Source organism: Xiphophorus hellerii, chromosome 8, assembly GCF_003331165.1.
Source record: "Xiphophorus hellerii strain 12219 chromosome 8, Xiphophorus_hellerii-4.1, whole genome shotgun sequence".
In the NCBI taxonomy this organism is placed as follows: domain Eukaryota; kingdom Metazoa; phylum Chordata; class Actinopteri; order Cyprinodontiformes; family Poeciliidae; genus Xiphophorus; species Xiphophorus hellerii.
In genome coordinates, this window is record NC_045679.1 from 12,486,653 (window position 1) to 12,506,950 (window position 20,298).

A 20,298-nucleotide genomic window follows, 5' to 3' on the forward strand; every position below is an offset into this window, starting at 1 on the left:
TTTTAGGTTGTCCTACCTTAAGCTTTTTTTCTGCTATTTCAGTGGTTTGTGTTCAAGGTAGTGCAGAAGAGAGAGCTGTGATCAGACAATTAAGACACTTATTTAAGATGTCATGTATTGCAATACACTGAAATAAACTTTTAAGACAACAAAAACATGTTCATTTGTGCAACAAACATAAAGGGAATAGACTGAAACAACTTTAAAAAGTTATTTTAGTTTAATTTAAAAAATAAGCCTATCAACTCCTTCATCAGTGAAAAGGATGAATAAATTGCTCTGCTGAAGAGTATGACTGCCTGTGTTCATTAACAGCTAATCAAAGGGAGCATTTTGTTTCTTCCCCTGAAGAGCAAATCATCAAAAATGTGTTTGTAAGAATCCTCATCTTCAGGGTCAGCTGTCAAAATTATTTCGGTTTCAAATAGCTCTAATCACTGTAACACTGATCAGAGAAACTCATCAATGCAGGAAATCAACACAAAACTCAACTATTTCTCCGTTACTGTTTTCTTTAAAAAAATTTTGGTAAATCAACGATATGGTCCTCAGTTTAGATGCGTAATCAGATTGAGTAAAATACTTCTGAATTAGCTTTATTGCTGTTGCTCATTTGTTTTGGGGGGGTTTTTTGGTTATGATGTTCTCTTTTCCAGCCAAGTTTCATGTTTCACCGCCACTCTGCCCTTCATGTCCCGTTGTCTATTCATGGATGAGTAGCGCCTGGCCCATATCAACCTCTGTCCTGCAGTCAGTCAATGCAAGACCATCTGGTGTCAACCTCTGTCAAAAACAAGATTCATTAAAAGAAGCTTGGTTTTTCTCACATACTTTGGTAGATTTCTGTGATCAAAATTAAAGTTCTCACAACTGTTAGTTGTTCACAACATCCAGACTTGTGCATCATGGCATGTCATTCCATCATTCCTTCCAACAAATTGCTAATCTGTTTGGACATGCATTAATTTCATCCATTCAATTCTTTGGTGTTTTAAAACATCATTTGCTAATGTAACATCAGTCAAAATAAACCATACATATGATTACTGAATAGTGTCATGATGTGGAGAGGTTTAAGTGGACCTAAAGACAGAGAGGCAAAGCTGCCAAATAGATGGTGAAGTTTTTATTTAGCTTGTAAAATAATGCTTTGCTATATTGTGGGTTTTTCACATCTACAACAGTAAACTAACTTCTTGTTTCTCTTCCTCTCAGGACTCACAGCTTCTCTGGTTGTTTGAGGTCTCAAATGTTTGTGTTGCTATTTTGTGTAGCTCTCTAAGGCCAGCTGTGAGAAGTTGTAGTAGGAGAGGTGAATAAAGGGAAGAGTTCAAATGACTTGCAACAATTGTCATACTGTCTCTTTTTTTTTTCTCTTTTCTGCTCTTTGTTGCTCCTTTGAAGCACAGATGACTGCCAAACTTCAGATTGAGGCATAATTGAACATAATATAAGTACTGTATTTGGTATGAAGGATTGCTGTGAAGTCAGCAACACAATGTGACAACACAGTGCTGTCTATCGCTACATCCTTATTCAGGAGGAGTGAATGCTGCAAGTCACTGGGTTTCCTTAGACAGAAAACGTTTTGAACTTATTTGAATAATAAACCAAATGTAATGCACTGGGGCCATTTAAGTAAACTGAACTAAAATTGAATTATTTAATTAAAATAATTTTGAAATAAATTTGCAAGGGAATGAATAATTGGGGAATAACTGTTTCTCAGAAGGACTGTTGCCTATTATTCCAATGCCATATATTTGAATATAAATGACATAAACAAAGAGTTTTTTGAAAAATATCAAATTTAATTTGGTTATAAAAGATGTATTTTCCCACATGTACACTCACACATAATTATCATAAATACCATCTATAATGATTTCTCTTTTTTTTCACAAAGCAAGCACGTACGGTGGACTGATACATGTGATTTCAAAGGACACCATGGAGAATGCTTGAAGTCTTTTACACAGAGAGGAACTTTCAGTGCAATTTAAAAATAAAAGGCTATTGAAAAAAAATCAAGTAGAAACATTTAGAAATTATCTACAAATGGATCAAAGTACAAAAGAGCTACAGCGTTTGGAGACACTACACCCATTCACAGGTGAATATTTTGGTTTTATGACCGTCTCATTTGGGTATTTCTGACAGATTAGAGTTGAAACTGTACAAAGAGAAACATTAGAACAGAAAAATGGAAATTTGCCACCAGTCAAATGCTTTCTGCAGTCAATGCATTCCAGTAACAATGTGGAGAAAGAATGAGAAGCAGAACCCTGATGAAAATAATAAGCTCTTTCAAGTACAACCACAAATACAAAATAAAGACAATTGGGAGATGGTAAAGTTTTCTTCAATTAAAGCTGTGACTCAATCCTTTTTACCAGGAGTTCAGTTTTTGAGAACCACTTTTCATCTTCATGATGGAAAATTGTTTATATAGCATGCAGTTTCTTGAAAAATCCATATTATTAAAAAAAAAACAACTTTACACTATATTTTTGACAAATAAATGCATAATGTATCAATAAAATCAAAAACTGAGGTAGGACAATGGTTTAATCTGTGTTTGTATTAAGCTGTCTTTCCATCAAAAGTAACAAAAAACAGGATTTTATTATTTGTTAATGTAGTGTTGCTGCAAATCTATGCTAATTTACATAAATGTCAGATTATCAGATGTTATTGGATTTGAAATTTAAAATGTGATCAGCAAAGGAAATTAAATGTTGGGCTCAAATATTATAAATTCATACAGTCCCTTCCAGTGTTTTGGCACCAAAGTTTTAAATTTTTGTTTTATAGTGAATAAAAAATAAAAATCTTTCATTGCTGGTGCACTATTTTTTCACTTAATCAGAAAGTTAGCTTCAAATGAATATTTCAAGAGTTCATATTTATATCTGGAGTATGAATATGACATTCATTACAAAAGCTCTGTCATATTTTCAATTTTTTCTATTAGCAATTCTTCAAAGTGGGGAAGAGAAGAAAATACTCAATTCAGGAGATGTGCACTGTTCTTTTTAAATAATTAAATGAATGGCTTCAGAAGCGTACCTGAAGTTGGCCATATCTACAATCAGAGTGATAATTAAAAAGTTGAAAACAACTGTAACTTTGACAAAAACTCCAACCAAGAATATACATTTCTATTTCCAACATGCACAGTAAGGCGGAAAAAATAAATCTCAAAATCTTACTGTCAGAGCAGTGAAAAAGTGTATTCTGCGTGAAACTACAATAATGAAATACATTTATTTGTTTTTATGCTTTTTACATATCTTTATCAGGGGTGCCTATAAATTTCAAGGTCATTGTACGCCTGCAAATGTTTTTGGCCTGCATTTTTTGTGAACAGAGATCCCAGGAATTGATCTCTGGTTATTTTGTACCAGATTCTTAAGTAATCGCATTTATAAACTTCCTTACATGTAATTTGGTGTAGTATACTCTTTAAAGTAGGTAAAGTGCAAGTAAAACAACTAAGTTATACAAAACTCAGAGTAAATGAGTCAATATTTCTTCAGACATGATGACGAAATCAAAGGGCAATGCATGCCTTGAATCTTTTTTTTTTTGTTAATTTATAATTTTTTATGTGGTTTCTGTGTCCCACTCACTGTATATCTGCGCAATATCAACAACAGTGCATTCAAAGAGAGTAGCAGAATATTACTATAGAAATAAAAAAAGGTAAAAGTAAAAGTGCAAAACACAAAATGTATCACATGTCCACAGGCACACGAACTATGTCATTATCCAATCAGAGAAAACATCCACTTTGTGCAATAAGAAGATAGACACAGAATTTTCTATTGAACTAGGCGTTTCATGACAGGTTGACAGCAAAGACAAAAAACACAAAAAAACTCCTGTGATTTATTTATCCTAGAAGTGACAAAGCACAGGTGATCAGTCGTGAAACAAAAACCTTTTGTAAGTCAGTCTTGTAATAAAACAAGGAATGTCGTGCTTGTGTTGTGTTCAAAAAGGCCACTGAGACGGCTGCGCTCGCCCGGCGTTTAATGCCCTGATGCCAATCTGCTGTCATTTCTCCAAATTTCCTTCATCATTTGAACAGGCTTACTTCTGAATGCGAGCTTGTCACAAATAAAAGTGTCTCCTTTCCAAATATATGCTACCACATCTCTAAAATATTGCACTAAAAAAGATTATATTTCGTAGTCAGCATTGCTCCACAGAACGCATAATAACAGTATAGTGTAATAAAGATTTCCTCTAAAGGAACAGATGTTCTTTCCTGGTGAAACGAATAAATGTAAAGTTTGGCTTGATTCACCCTCTATGGTACACATTATACTTCTAATTATATATATATATATATATATATATATATATATATATAGATATAGATATATAAGCATTGATTGTTTTTAAATAATAATTGAAATAATTTAAGAATATTTTGAATGTAGCCAACATTGGACTTTAAGGTTGCACAGGGGGAAAATAAGTTAGGATTTAATTTAACATAATTTACTTCATGATTACAACATAATTAAAATTATACATGGATTCCATGGCTTACAATACATGGCATTTCATATATAAATCAATATAAAAACTGAATGAAAACGGTTACAAATCAGTGCCATAAGTACACCACCCTGTACTTTCACCTTCTCTACCATAGCCTCATAATATTTCTTACTCTCATCCTTACCAGTCTCTCTTTTCCTTGCATGCCTTCTCACAGAACATTTTTATCACTACTTGTTTACCTGTAATGTTTATTTGTTTATGTAAGCATCCCCATTAGTCTCTACCATAGCAGGGACTGTTCTGGGTTCCATAAATATGTTCTGTTCTTCCTACAAGAGGTATAGAGTAAAACTGGATTCATTTGGCAAATGAACCAAAATGCATGGACATTCTCATTAAATAAAGATGGACAAAGTTCACTGTAATAGTAGAATATGGCTGACAAATCATAAAAGTAGCCTGAACTTTGTCTTAACCTGACATCTTTTGCTACTGTCAAGAAAAAATCCTGCATCCATTTTTGTCTTTTTGTTTCCTTGTGAAAATCAACTCTATGGATCACATCTGTATGTGGTATCACTAATAACTTTCCATTAAGGTATCAAAAACTGTGACTTTGATCAAACAGTATAAAACTGACATTTAAAACTGACATTTTCTTTTTTAGATTTCTAAAAGGTTCTATTTTGAGAGATGCAAGGATTTTGTCTGACAGCATCAAATCAAATCAAGATAAAACAAAAGTTACTTTGACTTTGACATTACCTAACTACACACTACTACTAAGTTTGAATGCAGCCATAGTGATCCTATAATAATTTGGAACTTAAAGTAACATTATGCAATTGATTATGATGGTACATTGTGTCCTTAGGGCACCAGATTTATTTTTGCAAGTTAATTTTATAGCAAATAAACTGCTTTAAACTATTAAAAACTAAGGTTTTATGCCTGTTAGTGTTAACCTTTTTTTTCCATGAAGGAATGTAGATATCTTGAGGGGCAAGATAGTGAAACTCTTTCCTTTTAAAAACTGATCAAAATGATTGGGAAATGGCAAATTGAAGCACTGTTATTGATTCCTTGACAATGCCCCTCTTTTTTAAAGTATTGAACCATTCAAGGTTTTTCTACTTGAGGGCACAATGGTACCATAGAGGGTTAAAAGTGAAGAAAATAGTAGAAATGCATGTCATGAAAATCCTAGTTTTTCATTTTAGATAAAGCATCCCTTAATTTGAAATACAGTAATATCACAGTAATATGCGTTTGTTTTTGAAAGTCACTTCACTCTTGATTTTGGCACTCCACTGTACAAAATTCATGTGTTTTATATCCAGCACTGAACATATTTGTATCACTTGCTAGGCTCACGCAGTCAAGGAGGTGAGTCACATGCCCACTCTGTAATGTACTGTCACATCACAGTTGATTGTATGGATGCTATGTACAGAGCCCCACAGATATACGTATAGGATTTTATGCTATTAAATATTGTCATTATTGTTGTTTCACAGGAGAGAGTCTCTTTAGCAGTTTCTTTCCTTTGGAAAGTATTCCTTTCTTCTTCTTGTTTGCCAGATCTTGAGGGTCCCTGGGGTCCAGCGGAACATGGTGACCCCTTGGAGGGCTAAGCGGTCTCATAGTTCCTGGGAGGAGGGGGCGAACGATTGGGGACGGCGCCCGGACAGGGGTTGTAATGTTGTTGGTCGTGTCTGTGTTTTCTGCAGTGACCTGAGGAGGTTTGGAGGCAGGGGGGCAGCATATTACAAATGAAGCAACTATTTATGTTTTTTATTTTCATTTTTATTTCTTTGTACTTAAAAGGCTATGAAAAGTTGTGATAAAAAACACAAAGGGATTGTCTGCTTTTTGAAATTGGATTGGACGTTTTCAATCATAATTAAATTTCTAACAATCTAGCATTGTAGAGGATCTTGAAATAAAAACACTAAGTGAAAATAATGAAACATAACAAAAAGAGTAATCATAGGTTGGTAACAGAGAGCATCTTGAAATTTTAATTAATTTTCTCAAGAATGTGCAGAGCTTAAAATGTTTGATTTGCTAAAGCGCTTTCGCACCGCTATTGTTCATGTGCAGAAAAGTAAAAGAATAGTCACAAATTAGTTAAATGACTATGAAAAGTACAATTTTCTAAATAAATGCACACAAAGGAGGCATTAGGTTTTATTTAAGGAACAGTACTTTTAATTCTAGTTAAGTATGTAAATCCAGTTTTAACTGATAAGTTAGAATATGTGTTTTAATGAGCTTTGTTCCTGATTCTCTGATTAAAAGTACCTTTTGAAAATAATAATCTTTTAGCAGGTATTAATTATAATTTTCCTAAAGCCCAAATTTCTGAATTACATTTTTTTATTGGTCATATCTAATATTTTCACTTAAACAGAAAATCATCACAATTAACCGAAGACTTGAAAACATAAGTCTGTGTAAGAAATTTATATTCCGTTTCACCATTTTTTAAAAATAATATTCTAATTTATTGAATTGGTCAGAAAGCTAGGCCAGACTGATCTTTAACATTTTAAAATCCAAACGGCAAATTTGCTGATAGAGGTATACGTGAGTAAGTGCTTGCTTCAGAGACTAAAAGGTGCTGAGGTCCAGTGAATGAAAACAGACTCAATCACCCTTCCATCACCATGTTTGACCATTGGCATTTGTGCTGATATGTCATATTTGGTTTTCAAGAGACCTGACGGTGTGCAGTATGAACAACTACCTTGGGTTTGTTGGCCCTGTTAACGCCTCCCCATACCATGTGTCCAGAGTGATTCATATCACTGAGTTCTCCACCTTCCTCCCACAGATGGAAAACATCACTGTTAGGTTAATTGGTGTCTGTAAATTGCCCTTGGAATGAGTGTGTGTATCATTTGTGTGTCTCTGGGTTGTTATGTGTTGGGCCGGAAACCTGTTTTTCTTTTAATAATCCTTCCTAGCAAACACTGTTTTTTAGTCTTTTCTAACCTACATGTCAACCCCCAGGAAAAGTTGGCAAACTTGCCTTAAAGGTTTTCAATTTTTGATTAGTCTTTCTTAACATAAGATAGCTTCAAAAACTTTACAAATATCCTTACAATCCTCTGCAGACCTCTGCAGCAATTCTTTCTCTAAGGCCAACTTGGTGTTTTATTTTACACTCCTGCTTGATGAGTTGATCATCTTCTCTGTTTAACCTTATGAAAGAAGTAAACTTGGCATATAAATGCCTTATATTTTTTTTTATATTATGTTTGTAGAAGAAATACTTATTTACTAGTAACCATAAAAATCTATGTGTAATATGTGTGATCTAATTGAGGGAAAAATGTGGACACCCTACCCTCCTTTTAAGTAGAGATACTTCCCTGTGGGTGAAACAAATTCTGTGAGATGCTTCTTATGGCAATCCACCAGAGTCTGAGAACAACTTGCCCCACTACTCACTTTTACCTGTGAGATGTTCAAGGATTTTCTTATATCGCCAACATCTTTCAAGTCACCTCACAGCATGTTCAAAGTATAAAGATCTTGGCTTTGACTCTGCCCTGGACTTTGCATTCCAAGACAGACCTGACCAGATTTGATCTATTTCAACTTTGTTATTGTTAGTTTGTTAGTTTTTGTTTGTGTATAGAACACACACAGCAGGAAGCCAGGAAATGTTAAACATCATCACACCACAGAAGCAAGAAACTCCACTATTAGTCGGCCATAAGGAGACAGTCATTTACATTACAACACCCAGGGACACAACTGTAGATGCCAGGCTTCTTCTCTAATGCAATAACTGCTATTTCTAATTGTTTCCTTCTTATGTTTTTTTTTTTTTCACAATAAAGTTTGAATATTCCCAGAGGCTTTGACAGAACAAAAGTAATAACTTGGAAAATCAAACCAAGTGAGAGACAGATTTTGAGGAATTTGAGTCACAACAGGACGTAGCGCCAAATAAAGCCTTCGCTGCGCCCACAAGCTGTTTGCATTAGAGCTGCGAATCTGATATCTGCAGTTGCCAACTTACTGTACAAGGGCAGACAGAGCCATTTATGGTGTGAAATGAACAATCTTCCTCTGTTTGTTTGTTTAGTTTTGCCAAGCGGGTGAGGAAAAACAAAAAAAAGAAATCAGATGTGGCAGCGTTGTCACTATCGAGAAAACCCACATCACTATGACAACAGAAAGCAACAACAACACCAACACACATGAACACAGAGCGCAAACAAGAATGGTTTTAATATCCAATCTTTTTTTTTTGTCCTTTCCTTTTATTGTTTCATCGTAACAATACAGAATGGATGTCTCAGTGCTGCGGTTCTCTTGAGCTCAGAGCAAACATGGCATATCCACCGTCAACAGGGCTGAAAAATAGATCTGATGTGTGGGTAAGAGAAACAAAGCCTCTTTGAGGAAATACACAAGCTGAGCCAAGAAAGTTAGAAAATGTATCAAGTTTGAAAAAACATGCTTTTCTTTACTTTTAAACCTCTCTTAAATAATCTTAAATAATTTAAACTGGGTAGCAATGTGTTGCTAAGCACTTTTAAATAGAATTGTACATAATAACAACAATTTGACTTTGTGTTTTAGTGCAAAGAGTTACCAAATTTTTTGTGTAAGGAATGAGTTGAGCCTTTTTTTTTTTACATGTCCTCCTCAACCAGTCCTACAAACATGAGCCACCCGCAGGGTTCCCACAGTCTATCCTCTCTCTGTCCACAGGCTTTGCTTCTTCCTTTCTCTGAGATTAAGAAAGGCGTTAACACTGGATTTTGCTCCCTTTCCGAAGGGTGAAGGGAGTGGGGAAGTTGTTAGTCTGTAAAGAGTCACCACTGTCACCACATGGACAAACACACACAATGAACAGCACACAGACTGCAGGTGGAGGAAGCAAGAGACGGAAATCAAGGGGAGAGGGGACGAAGGATGGATGAACACAGGGTCTAGCGCTGAGAGCGGCGATGACGATGTACCCGTTTTCCCTCTGACACATTTGCAGCGGAGTTTACAGGGGGCCGGTTGGAGGGTTCTTCCTGGGGGTAGTGGGACGGGGTGTCGGTCAGATAGACCTCCACGTCATCAGGCACTTCTTCCAAGAAGTTAGAGGGCACCAAGCCACGATGGCCATTGAGTTCACCCTAGGGACAAAGATGGTGAGAACAGAAAGCAAGAGAAAGAAGAGAAAGAAGTTAGAAGAACCTCTGACAAACGGGCAGATTTGTCAACGTAAAATGCATTGTGCTTCACTGAAGAGAAAGAGTATTTCTCATACTTTTGTTAAACATTTAAAAGATTGTTGATCATTTAGCAAATCTCTTTTCTATGAGAGTAAAGTCTATCAAAAACTTAATTACAGCAATTTTCTTAAATTTTTCAATAGAAATTACACTTTAGATTTTTTTAATGCAGCTTTTGCTATAATTGATCAACCTAAGAGTCGTATAACTATATTGTATTTTCTTGATCAGGTACTATCTCCTTATTTTTAAAACTCCTAGAGAAAAATGTGTTGATAATTATCTGTTTATTACTTAAACTTCATTGGTGAGCACACAATTTTTAGTCTTGATTTATATCAGACCTCCCTAAGTGAATACTTCTATCACAAACATGTCAAGCAATCTAGTTTAAGATTTCAAACAATATTGATTGATGAAAATCCTCAGACAATTTGTACAAGATGGGATCTACCTGAAGAATCTGCAATTATTCAGCTATTATGAATTATGTAATTTAGAGGAATTAGCTCAGACGATAAAGCCTCAAAGCGTAAAACAATCTGCTTACATAATAAAAAAGTTTTAAAAAAGATTTCCATTCCAAGACTCTGGAAATGAGTCCATAAAGTGGTGATAATGACATGTGGGTGACCATGTCCATACATTTTTGACCAAATAGTCATTTTCTAATGGCTAATTAAAGTAAAATAACGCACCGTGTCCCAAAGTTCAATCACATCAATTGATCACCAAGTGGCTTCAGCATGGATAAGTGGCACTCACATAGTAAAACCCATCTTCATCAATGTCTCCAAAAACAGCAACGATGTCACCAGCACAGAAGGTCAGCTCAGCCTATCAGGAGACAGATTCAAAACAGGAAAATTTGTGTGTGTGTATATATATATATATATATAGGGGGTGTGTGTGTGTGTGTGTCTGTGTGTGAGGGGGTGGGCGTGGGGGTGGGTGTGTGTGTGTTATTATGTGCAAGACAATAAGGCCTACTTAAATTGTGGGCCTCAACTTTATTAATATACTTCACACAGTTCTTTTATCAGTAACTGAACATTATTATACATTTAAGTTAAATTATAATTTAACTTAAATGTATTTGATTTAGGTAGATAAGTAGATAATAATGGTTGTGGTTAACTTCCTCTTTCTATTGTATGGCTTTACCTCAACATCAACATTAGGGGAGCTCTCTCTGGGGTCGTAGTCGTAGAGCGCCACCATCCTCCTTGAGGCCTGATCTCGGCGGAGACCTCGTCTGTTCTGCTCTACAGGCGATAACATGGAACAACTCAGAAAACAATAATAATAATAATAATAATAATAATAATAATAATAATAATAATAATAATAATAATAATAGTCATCCTGTGAACTGCATTAAAACTTTTTACTCTTCCCCATGGAGGCACTGGAGTGCACAACAGAACACATTATTACATAATAAATATATTGATAAATATTATAATCTAAGAATTAAGAGGTTAAAGAAAAAATATTAAATAATAGAAATAAATAAAGATCTAAATAACCATAAGTCTGAAATGAATGAATGTGGGAAAATAAAAAAATAAATTAAAAAATTAAAAAGCAATAACTTAACACTAAAATAAGTGTTAAGCAGAAAGAAATTGACAACAAAACGTCATGTAACTACTGTTGTGGTCCTGTCTGAAATCTCGTTTGCAAAATACTTGTGTTGACTTTTTTAAGTTATGTTATTTTATAACGGTTCTTATAAAATTATGTACTCTATTTTGTTGTTGCTGAAATATTACAGTTTCTGCAATGTTTTTGTTTCCAAGACTTGTGCAACAACTTAATTAGAATTTTTGTGCACACCAATACCGACAAATTTCCTTTCAACTTTTCAAAGTACACATTGTCTCTGTACTCATAGTTATCATGCTTCTGCAGTACCTATTTTGTCCACGGGGGTGCTGAGAGGCAGAAAGCCTTGCTTGATGAGCTGATCCATGGTCTCCTCATCGTCTGCTCGTATCTCGGACACCATGTTACAGGGGAGAAGCCCCATCCTGCCTTTTATTGCTCCTCTGTAAAACCCATCTGTGTCCTTATCACCATAAACCTGATAGATACAGGAGTAAAACAGGAATGTTCAAAGCCTCATTGAACAGTTTTTGTGTTCCAGAAGGACAGAATATCTTCCAGGAAGATATTGTGGAAGACAGAATTGTTAAGATTGTTAAGATTTTAACTATTCTTGTTAAGATATTGTTTTACTCTACTGTAGAGTACAACAAATAAGCAGAGATTGTAAAAGGTTAATTTTTATTTTTTTGATTTTATATTACTTGGTCTCACTATTTTCAGCATTTATTCTATGTGGTAAAAATTTGCTGTTTTGCACTTCACTAAACATTTCCTACTGAGTAATTTGTGACAGAGTACAACAGTCAGTTATTAGAACTTCACTTTAAATGCTATTATTATGACAGTTGGAAAGCAGGGTGCTAAATGCAATCTAGCCGTGAACATCCCACCTTAATTATCTGCCCTTCTTTGAATGGTAGCTCCTCATCTGCAGCATCTGGGTTGGGGGACATAGACAGAGGATCGTAGTCAAAGAGCGCCACAAATATCCGAAAAGGTTCCTCAGGCTCTGACTCGTCATAGTACGTTGGAGAGCGTCGGTCCCGATTCCGGTAGCCGTCTTAAACACAAACAAAAAAAGGCACAAGTCAAAAAAAATCTTTACACAGCCAAACTAAAAAAAAAAAAAAAGTGACCAAAACATAGATACAGACATGAAGTGCAAGGAGTGTTTGTGAGATTTGGCAACAAATGGAGCAGATTTCTGAGCAACAGGTTACATGTAATATTTGATTTACTTTCCTTATCTAATTTGTTAAGATGAGCATGTTTATGGTATATATAAGTCATGCCCCAGTACACAGAAATTGATGAGTAAATTCTGCATCTTCATCATTCTTAATCATTAGATCGTGCACTGCATGATAGATTTATTTCTCTTATCTTGCCATATTTGTGCCTGTAAACATGCAGGAAATAGCTGTGACTAGCTATTTATTAAAATTCTCGTGGCACAAACACACACATGCATTCATAAAGACAAACAACACATGAAAACTGCGTGTGGTTTTGATTAGGTCTTGGTTTTTTCAGCTTTCAGTGTCCTAAGAATTGAGTGTGCTGCAAAACAGGTGAAACATATGTGATTTGTGGAAATGAGACAGCAAGACACAAGACTCTGACATGCATTTTTAAATGAATCAATATAAATAGGTAGCAAAGCAATTATGTGAAATGTGCTGATGAATGCTAACTTAAATGGTGTAGAAGCTGGAAGTACAACCTGGTTTTATAGAAGTATTGAGCTAATGAGAGTATTTTAAGAAGTACTGTGGAAAGGAAGACTGTATTTAAACTGGTGGGTTTTGTATTTTATTTATCAAAGAAGTATTTTTTCTGTATCTTTGACCACAATATACTTCTCAATTTGATGTGGTGTATTTCAGTACATCCATCTATTTATCACTTGGTAACTTTCTAATATAGAATGATGCAGTTTGTCTAGGAAAACAATATTACATAATCCGAATAACAGCAGATTTGCAATGGCTACCTGTCCATTTTCATACTGATTTTAAGATTTGTTTACATAGGATACTTTTTTATTTTTGTATGCTTTTGGACTAGAACTGAGTGATATAGTAAGAAAAAAATACCATAGCATTTTCAAAACATTGTGATAAACTAAACATAAAATTCCTTTAAGCATTGTGCTACATTACAAATTACAAGCTAAGAAACAAAAGAAATATCTCAACTCTCTCAACTAGCAGTGTGTTAATGTACAAAATGTATTTGTAGTTCTCTTTAAGAACTGTTTAAGAATGCAAATATGATCTGTCATCAAGTTCACAGGTTACTTTTCCTCTATATCTTGTAAAAAAAACACAAAATTGTGGCCCCACACATTGTCTGACTTATTTAATTTTAAAGTCCACCTTTATCAATAATATGGTCAGTTTATATTTGTCAGTTGCCAGCCACTAAAGATAACACAAAGAGAACTGAGCCTTTAAAACTTACTCTTTTACAATGGCTTTCAACATGAGTTCAGTTGAAATTCCTTCACATCTTTTTTTGTTGATATTTTCTTGATTTAATAGCGACAGATTTTGTACTAAAAAATAAAACTGATATTTCAAGCTAATTTTCAATTTTATTATCAATAGGAGTTCAAATAAACATGAATGATTGGTCCAAATTGCAAGTGTACAGGATGTGATTGTATCAGAAAGGGAAGGGTGTGCATGACGTTCCCTAAACAATCAATCAATCAATCGATCATTTATCATTGCAGTTGTGGAAGCTCCTATTGCAGACCTTTGGTCCTGCTGGTGTGTCCACCACTCCATTCCATTGCAGTGCAGTCATGCGGTTCTAATGTAAGCATTATTATAACCATTATCTCTTAAGACAAACAAACAGGCAGTTGCAAGTGTCCACAGCTACATCTCTATATTTGCAGAGTGCTGGTGGCCATCTTTGCTGCCATGCTTTGGAGGTAGAAACAGCTCTGCAGGCACATACCATGGGGACACCTGATGCCGCCCGTGTGCCTGCGGGATGACCACGCCTTGTGTCGAGCTACTCTGCCATAGTTAACATCTTCGTTGATGGGGGAGGGGTTTCCCTCATTGTTATTCTCAGAGGTTACTTCTATGAGAAATACCAGTTGAAGATGATGCGGTTATAAAGCAATTACAAACTTTTCTCCTTCTAAAATGTTATCAATAGCTTTGCTGCTAAAAGTTGGAAGAAATACAAATCAGCAAGTACAGCCTTGTGCAGAACATCTAATACCCCTGGAGCTTTGTCACATTTCACCTTACAGAAACTTTAGTGTATTTATTGGAATAGACCAACACAAAGCAGAGCAGAGTAAGGGAAGAAAATATGTTCTTTAATTTTTTAATGTTATAGATGGATACCAGATTAAATCTCAGCCCAATTTAATCCGGTATCCCTAAATAAGGTAGAGGTGTACTTGTGTTTAATTTAATTTCATTATAAAGGCAACATTTCTGTTCTGTTGCAGAGCAAACAGCATTATGAAGACCAAGATACACATCAGAAAGATCAGAGATAAAGATATGGAAAAGTTTAAAGCAGCTATAAAAAAACAAGGAGAGCATTAACCACAGAAGAAAAAAGGAGGAAATCTGTTGCTGTAATTCAGTTTTTTGTTTATGGCATGTTGGTCTTGGGACACATCCAAAAGTTGCAGAGCACTGGCCCTCAAGGACTAGAGGACTAGAGATGCCACAGAAATATTGTGAACTATTTAAAAACATCTGCATTTAGTATTGAAGAATTCTGCTCAGGTTTGTCTGGTCTAGATCCTACTGTTTTCATACTTATCTAGCTCTTTAAAGGTCCCAATGCCAAAAAAGCTACATAGGGTCTTTATAAACAGGAGTTTAGAAAAATTTAGAGGACTGGGTAAAAAAATAAAAAATCTGTCCCTTGGTACGTAGCTGGTAGAGGTGTACCTCAAAAGTCTGTAAATTAAGAAAACATGTTTTACTTTCATTTTAGTTCCATTTTGAAAATGCATGACTTTGTGCTGGTCTATTGTGTAAAGCCCTGCTAAAATACACCGAAATTTGTCCTTGTAACATGTCAAAAAGAGGAACATTTTAATTTACTTGTTCACGTCACTTTTCCAAGATACTGTTTGGAAATCTAAAATCTTTTCCTTATCAGTGAAAAACCTACATATTTGTGCAGTGACAGAACAGAGCAGTAAAGTCACATCAAAAAAAATTAAAACTCTGCATACGGAAAGAAAGTAAAGATGGGTCATGGACACGTAGAAATGATCCAGAAATGATCTGGAGACAGAGCAAAGCCTGAGGAAGTTTTAGTAAATTAGAATTAAATGCATTTTCATGTCACACAAAAAAATAAACTGACTGCAACCTTCTTTCTTCCTTGCCGTATTTCAATACTAACCAATGGATGGGACCATTAGAGGTCGCCTCTTAGGATGTGATCCACCATGTTGAATTCGCCTGCCATTGTCCCGGTCATGGCGGCCTCCACCAGGACTGTTTGTCTGAAATATACAGGCACAAAGCAGAATTGACAGATATCAGAGATTCATGACCAGCTCACATGAATGTGAGCCAATTTGAGTATATATACTGTATATATATATACAGTACAGACCAAAAGTTTGGACACACCTTCTCATTGAATTCAATGAGAAAGTGTGTCCAAACTTTTGGTCTGTACTGTATATATATATATATATATATATATATATATATATATATATATATATATATATATATATACAAATGATAGATTTGAATACACATTGTATACCAACAAAGCCATGCACAACGCACAACTCACAGACAGGCACTGGAACAAAGACACATAGACTTTCATTCAAACACACACAAGCAGGTGAGGAATATCACGAATCAAAAAAATGACTGGAAGCTGATACTGGTATAACACTAGCCCTGAATTTTGAGTGGGAACACATATAAAACATTATGCAAAGACGTTAGTGAGCATGACATGTGGTTCATGAGTTCAGGCCTCTCAAAGTTCCATGGTGATTTGAGAAAGTTGGTTTCTGCCTGGACAGACAAACTTTGACTATGCTGCTCCAGTAACATTTCCTGTAAGCTCAATGCTGATGAGGGAAATAATTCATGCAGCTATCAGTTATCTAAAATAAGATTCTACAACTGTGTCATTTCCTTGGTTGACACGTACATAGCAAAGGTTGCAAGAGCAAGATAAAACACCTGGACTGAGGATAGAGGGGATTATTAAAGTTAGTTGTTGAAGCAGTTGAGTGAACGGACTGTCAGAGTGCAAGCTGGTTTCTCTGTGGAAGGGGAAAAACAAAAACTCTGACTATCACTTTCTCCATCTTTGTTAACTGAACTCAGTGTCCTCCAACTCCTTTAGGTTTCCTAAATGACAAACTACACTACCAATATTCTCTTCTTCTCATGTTGCACAGCAACTTGATTCAAAATTCCAGGAATGATTACAAAATCATTTCACAGTCATAAGCTTAATAAACTGCTGCAGCACCCTCCGAAAATATTTATTTATTTTAAATATGTTTAAAATTTACTGATATTTCAAAATGATTAATTAGAAATGTACAATAAGTTATTTTATAGTAATTGTTGTTATTTTTTTCATATTATGAGTTTGTTATTTATTATATAATCCACAACTTGCTGACTCCTTGTGGTATGAAGATGGCGTGGCTAAAAAATACATTTCTCCTAGTTGCTCTTCAAAATGGGAAAAAGAAAACATTCCAAGTAAGGCAAATGTGTGTAGTTCTTCCTTAGTCAAGTAATCGCTGCAAAAGGAACTGCAAATTACCTTACCCATTTTTACAGACGAATCAATTAAAAGGCCTAAAACAGGCCATGAAAGATTACCTTTACCTTGAATGACTTTAAGATGGAAGGTGCTGCAGTTAAGGTGCCTTTTAGATATACTTTACTATTTGGTCTCTGCTATTTACTTATAGGTTTTCTTTGCAATCCTTACTAATCTGAATGCAAAGGAAAAAATTAAAGTTTTCACACAGAGCCACCCAGATCAATTTGAAAACAAACCATCTGGTGCATACATGTTCAGTGGGCTCAAAGTTTGTTTTCATATACACATCTTAAGCACACGCGCCAACAACACAAAGTAAAATGCAAGCCAAGGCAGCAGTCATTTAAAGTATCTGTGCCTGTGCAGTTCACTACATTATAATGAACAAGGATGCTTGACTCTAGGATTTCACAGTGAGTGCAAAAAACTGCACCTTGGGTGTGTTGTGCGAGTTGCGTCGTCGTCCCTCTTCCAGCTGCATCTCAGAGTACAGCTCCTCCTCATCCTCCTCCATGATGTCAGACAGGTCAGAGCCCCGGCTGCTCTCGCTGTGATAATCTTCATTGTGACTATAGTGAGGCTTGTGGTTGTTACAAAGACACAAACACACAGACGCAGTTGTTTAAGTCCACAGACATACCTAAGCACGCACAAAGACATGGGCGGAGGAGTGCAGACATGCAGCCACTCAGATGTACATGCACACACAACACACATCCTGACACATTTAGGACGTTTCCCACGAAAAACAAAACATTTGTGTTCGTAGAAGGGGTGGGTTCTACCTTCTGTGGGTTCTTACCGGCCTTCCCAACTCAGAGCCTCTGAGAAACTCATCAACTGAGGGTCCTCTCCGACGTCCTCGTGCAAATCCCTCCTCATCTTCCTCTTCCTCATCAGAGGGATGCTGGTGAAATGAATGACCCTGCTCTCCAAATCTCCCCATCCTTCTGTCTCCCTAAAAACAAAGAAGAAAAGTGAGTAAAAAAGTGGTTGTATTTTAACTTGTTTTCTTGACATTTTACTATAAACTACAATTACATTAAAAGAGATTTAATATAAAACCTCCAAAAGATAAACAACAAAGTGCAGATTCACTTAACAAAACTTACTGCAATATTTTGTGTAACATTTGTGTGGTGCTCTTTCCAGACCTTGCCACTTTCTGCTGCCACCCTCTGTGCTGCTTCTCGAGCAATAGCTTTGGCCACGGTATCTGGGATCAGCGTGCCTTGGGGCTGAGGAAGAATCCTCTGAGGGGAGGGGGAACGCAAATGGACAGGGGGAGGGGCCTCCAGAGTGTGGCCTTGCATGGGCAAAGGAGGCTGCAAAGGTGATCGGCTTGGGTCCCAGCCAGGCTGGCCAGGCGGAATAGCTCCTCCATGGTGGGCGGTGTGCTCTTTGGCATCCAGGTCTCTGGCACTTACTGGTCTCTGAGGTATAGGGTGGGGCAGAGGGTGGGGGAGCAGAGGCAGTTGGTGCTGGGGCCTGGGACCCTGGTGGAGAGGGCGAGGCTGCAGGTGTAAGGGCTGTGGGTGGGGGTGCGGGGTTCCGCCTGGATGAGGAAGTCTGGGATGGGTTTGTGGATGTGGAGGATGAGGTTGCCCATGAGGTGGAGGCGGAAGTTGGGGTGTGGGGTGAGGAAGGTGAGGAGATGGGAGGTGAGGTTGAGGATGAGGGTGCAGAGGAGGGCCCGCGTGTGGGTGCATTGGGGGCGGCAGGGGTAGGGCAGGTAGAGGCACAAGCAGGTTGTTTGGAATGACGGCGACTTGGGAGTCCTGGGATTCTCCCTGGACTGACAGTGTCTTAACAATGACTTCTCTGGCCTCCAGGCATTGAATTCTTGTCAGATCAATAGTGACATAGTCTGCCATTGGAAACAGCACCTCAGCTATCTGGAGTGAAGAACAAAAACATATATTATTTTATTACTTTAAAGCAGAAACCATTTATGATTTTACCAACAGCTTTTAAAAAGGCCTGCATTTGATTTCACACAAAATGCTGTGATGCATATTTTTTTCTCTGTTAGTTCTTCCTGTTATTTCAACTCCAAAACATTTCAGTCCCATTGATATTTTCTTATTAGGCTGCACAAAAGTAAATTACCGTAATATCAATTTGCTAATGATAGCATTGTTTCTATATACAGTATATATACATATATATGTACATAGGGGGGCGTGTGCATGTGTGTGTGTGTGTGTGTGTGTGTGTGTGTGGGTGGGTGTGGGTGTGTGGCAGGGGAGAGGGGTGCGGGGGTGTGTGTGTGTGTTTGTTTTTTTTTTTACTGTAGCCAGTCATGCCATTATTAACAGCTCAAATTCAGATTACACCTCAACAAGTGTTGATGAACCAAAAACTTAATGAAAGGTCAAAAACTATATTTTCAAGAACTTTAAGTACCAAATTTAATTTTCAGACTTAAAGTGAGCAGTTCAGAATCTGTGCTGCGCCAATTTAACCTTTTAGATGTGATGTTTTGATTTACGTTGGCTGTCACCAGAGGGGCTAAGAGACCTTTCTAAGACATTTACATGTCTCAGCAAGCAAGTCATGCTCCGAACAGCAATCACAAGCAGGTTGCATTGCTTTGTACACCAAAGATATTTAAGAAAAAAATCGCACAGTCAATAAGCATTTTATCTGTAATTTAAGGAAGACATTATTCTCCTTTTAAATATATTAAAATATTTTAAATCCTCCATCTGTTGGAGGCACATAAAAGGTTCTATCAAAATTTTGATATATGCCTTGAAATTTAGATTAACTCCTCACCATCATTCATAATTCTGCCGGCTAAATAGGAGCCATAACCTACGTTATCATTACTTAAACATGCGCACTCACCCTTTGTCCTTTAGTGCAGACTGCATAGCCAACAACATTAGCCCCATTAGATGTGCCTGTTGGAGAGAGGATGGGAGGCTTCCAGCGGACTTGCAGAACCCCTGGAGCCTGCCCACAGAGCACCTGAACATCCTGTGGGGGCATCGGGGGACCTGAAAGATGAGGAAGCATGGGCATGAAGATATCCTCCACCAATTATTTACTAGTCTGCTATAGACAGTATGCAAACAGGGGGGGAAAGATGTGAAGCATTCCTCTAATGCATAAATAAGCA

The 20,298-nt window shown here is 36.5% G+C and overlaps 1 protein-coding gene across 10 annotated transcripts in view; it reads right to left on the minus strand.

Annotated features, from left to right (window-relative positions):
* Positions 1-1,790: 1,790 nt before the first annotated feature.
* Positions 1,791-20,298, minus strand: part of LOC116724180 (RIMS-binding protein 2-like) — a 71,500-nt gene continuing 52,992 nt past the window's right edge. For 4 of the 10 annotated variants that reach the window (XM_032569639.1, XM_032569636.1, XM_032569637.1 and 1 more), the window contains 12 exons: positions 20,025-20,176; positions 18,287-19,069; positions 17,977-18,132; positions 17,608-17,754; positions 15,765-15,867; positions 14,340-14,468; positions 12,263-12,432; positions 11,679-11,847; positions 10,926-11,026; positions 10,527-10,598; positions 9,498-9,662; positions 1,791-6,249 (listed from right to left, as the gene is read on the minus strand). In XM_032569639.1, coding sequence (XP_032425530.1) covers positions 6,016-6,249; positions 9,498-9,662; positions 10,527-10,598; positions 10,926-11,026; positions 11,679-11,847; positions 12,263-12,432; positions 14,340-14,468; positions 15,765-15,867; positions 17,608-17,754; positions 17,977-18,132; positions 18,287-19,069; positions 20,025-20,176 — 2,381 coding nt within the window. In that variant the 3' untranslated portion in view covers positions 1,791-6,015. Of the gene's footprint in view, positions 6,250-9,497; positions 9,663-10,526; positions 10,599-10,925; positions 11,027-11,678; positions 11,848-12,262; positions 12,433-14,339; positions 14,469-15,764; positions 15,868-17,607; positions 17,755-17,976; positions 18,133-18,286; positions 19,070-20,024; positions 20,177-20,298 lie in introns of those variants that run through there. The other 6 variants (XM_032569638.1, XM_032569641.1, XM_032569642.1 and 3 more) reach the window with 6 other exon arrangements.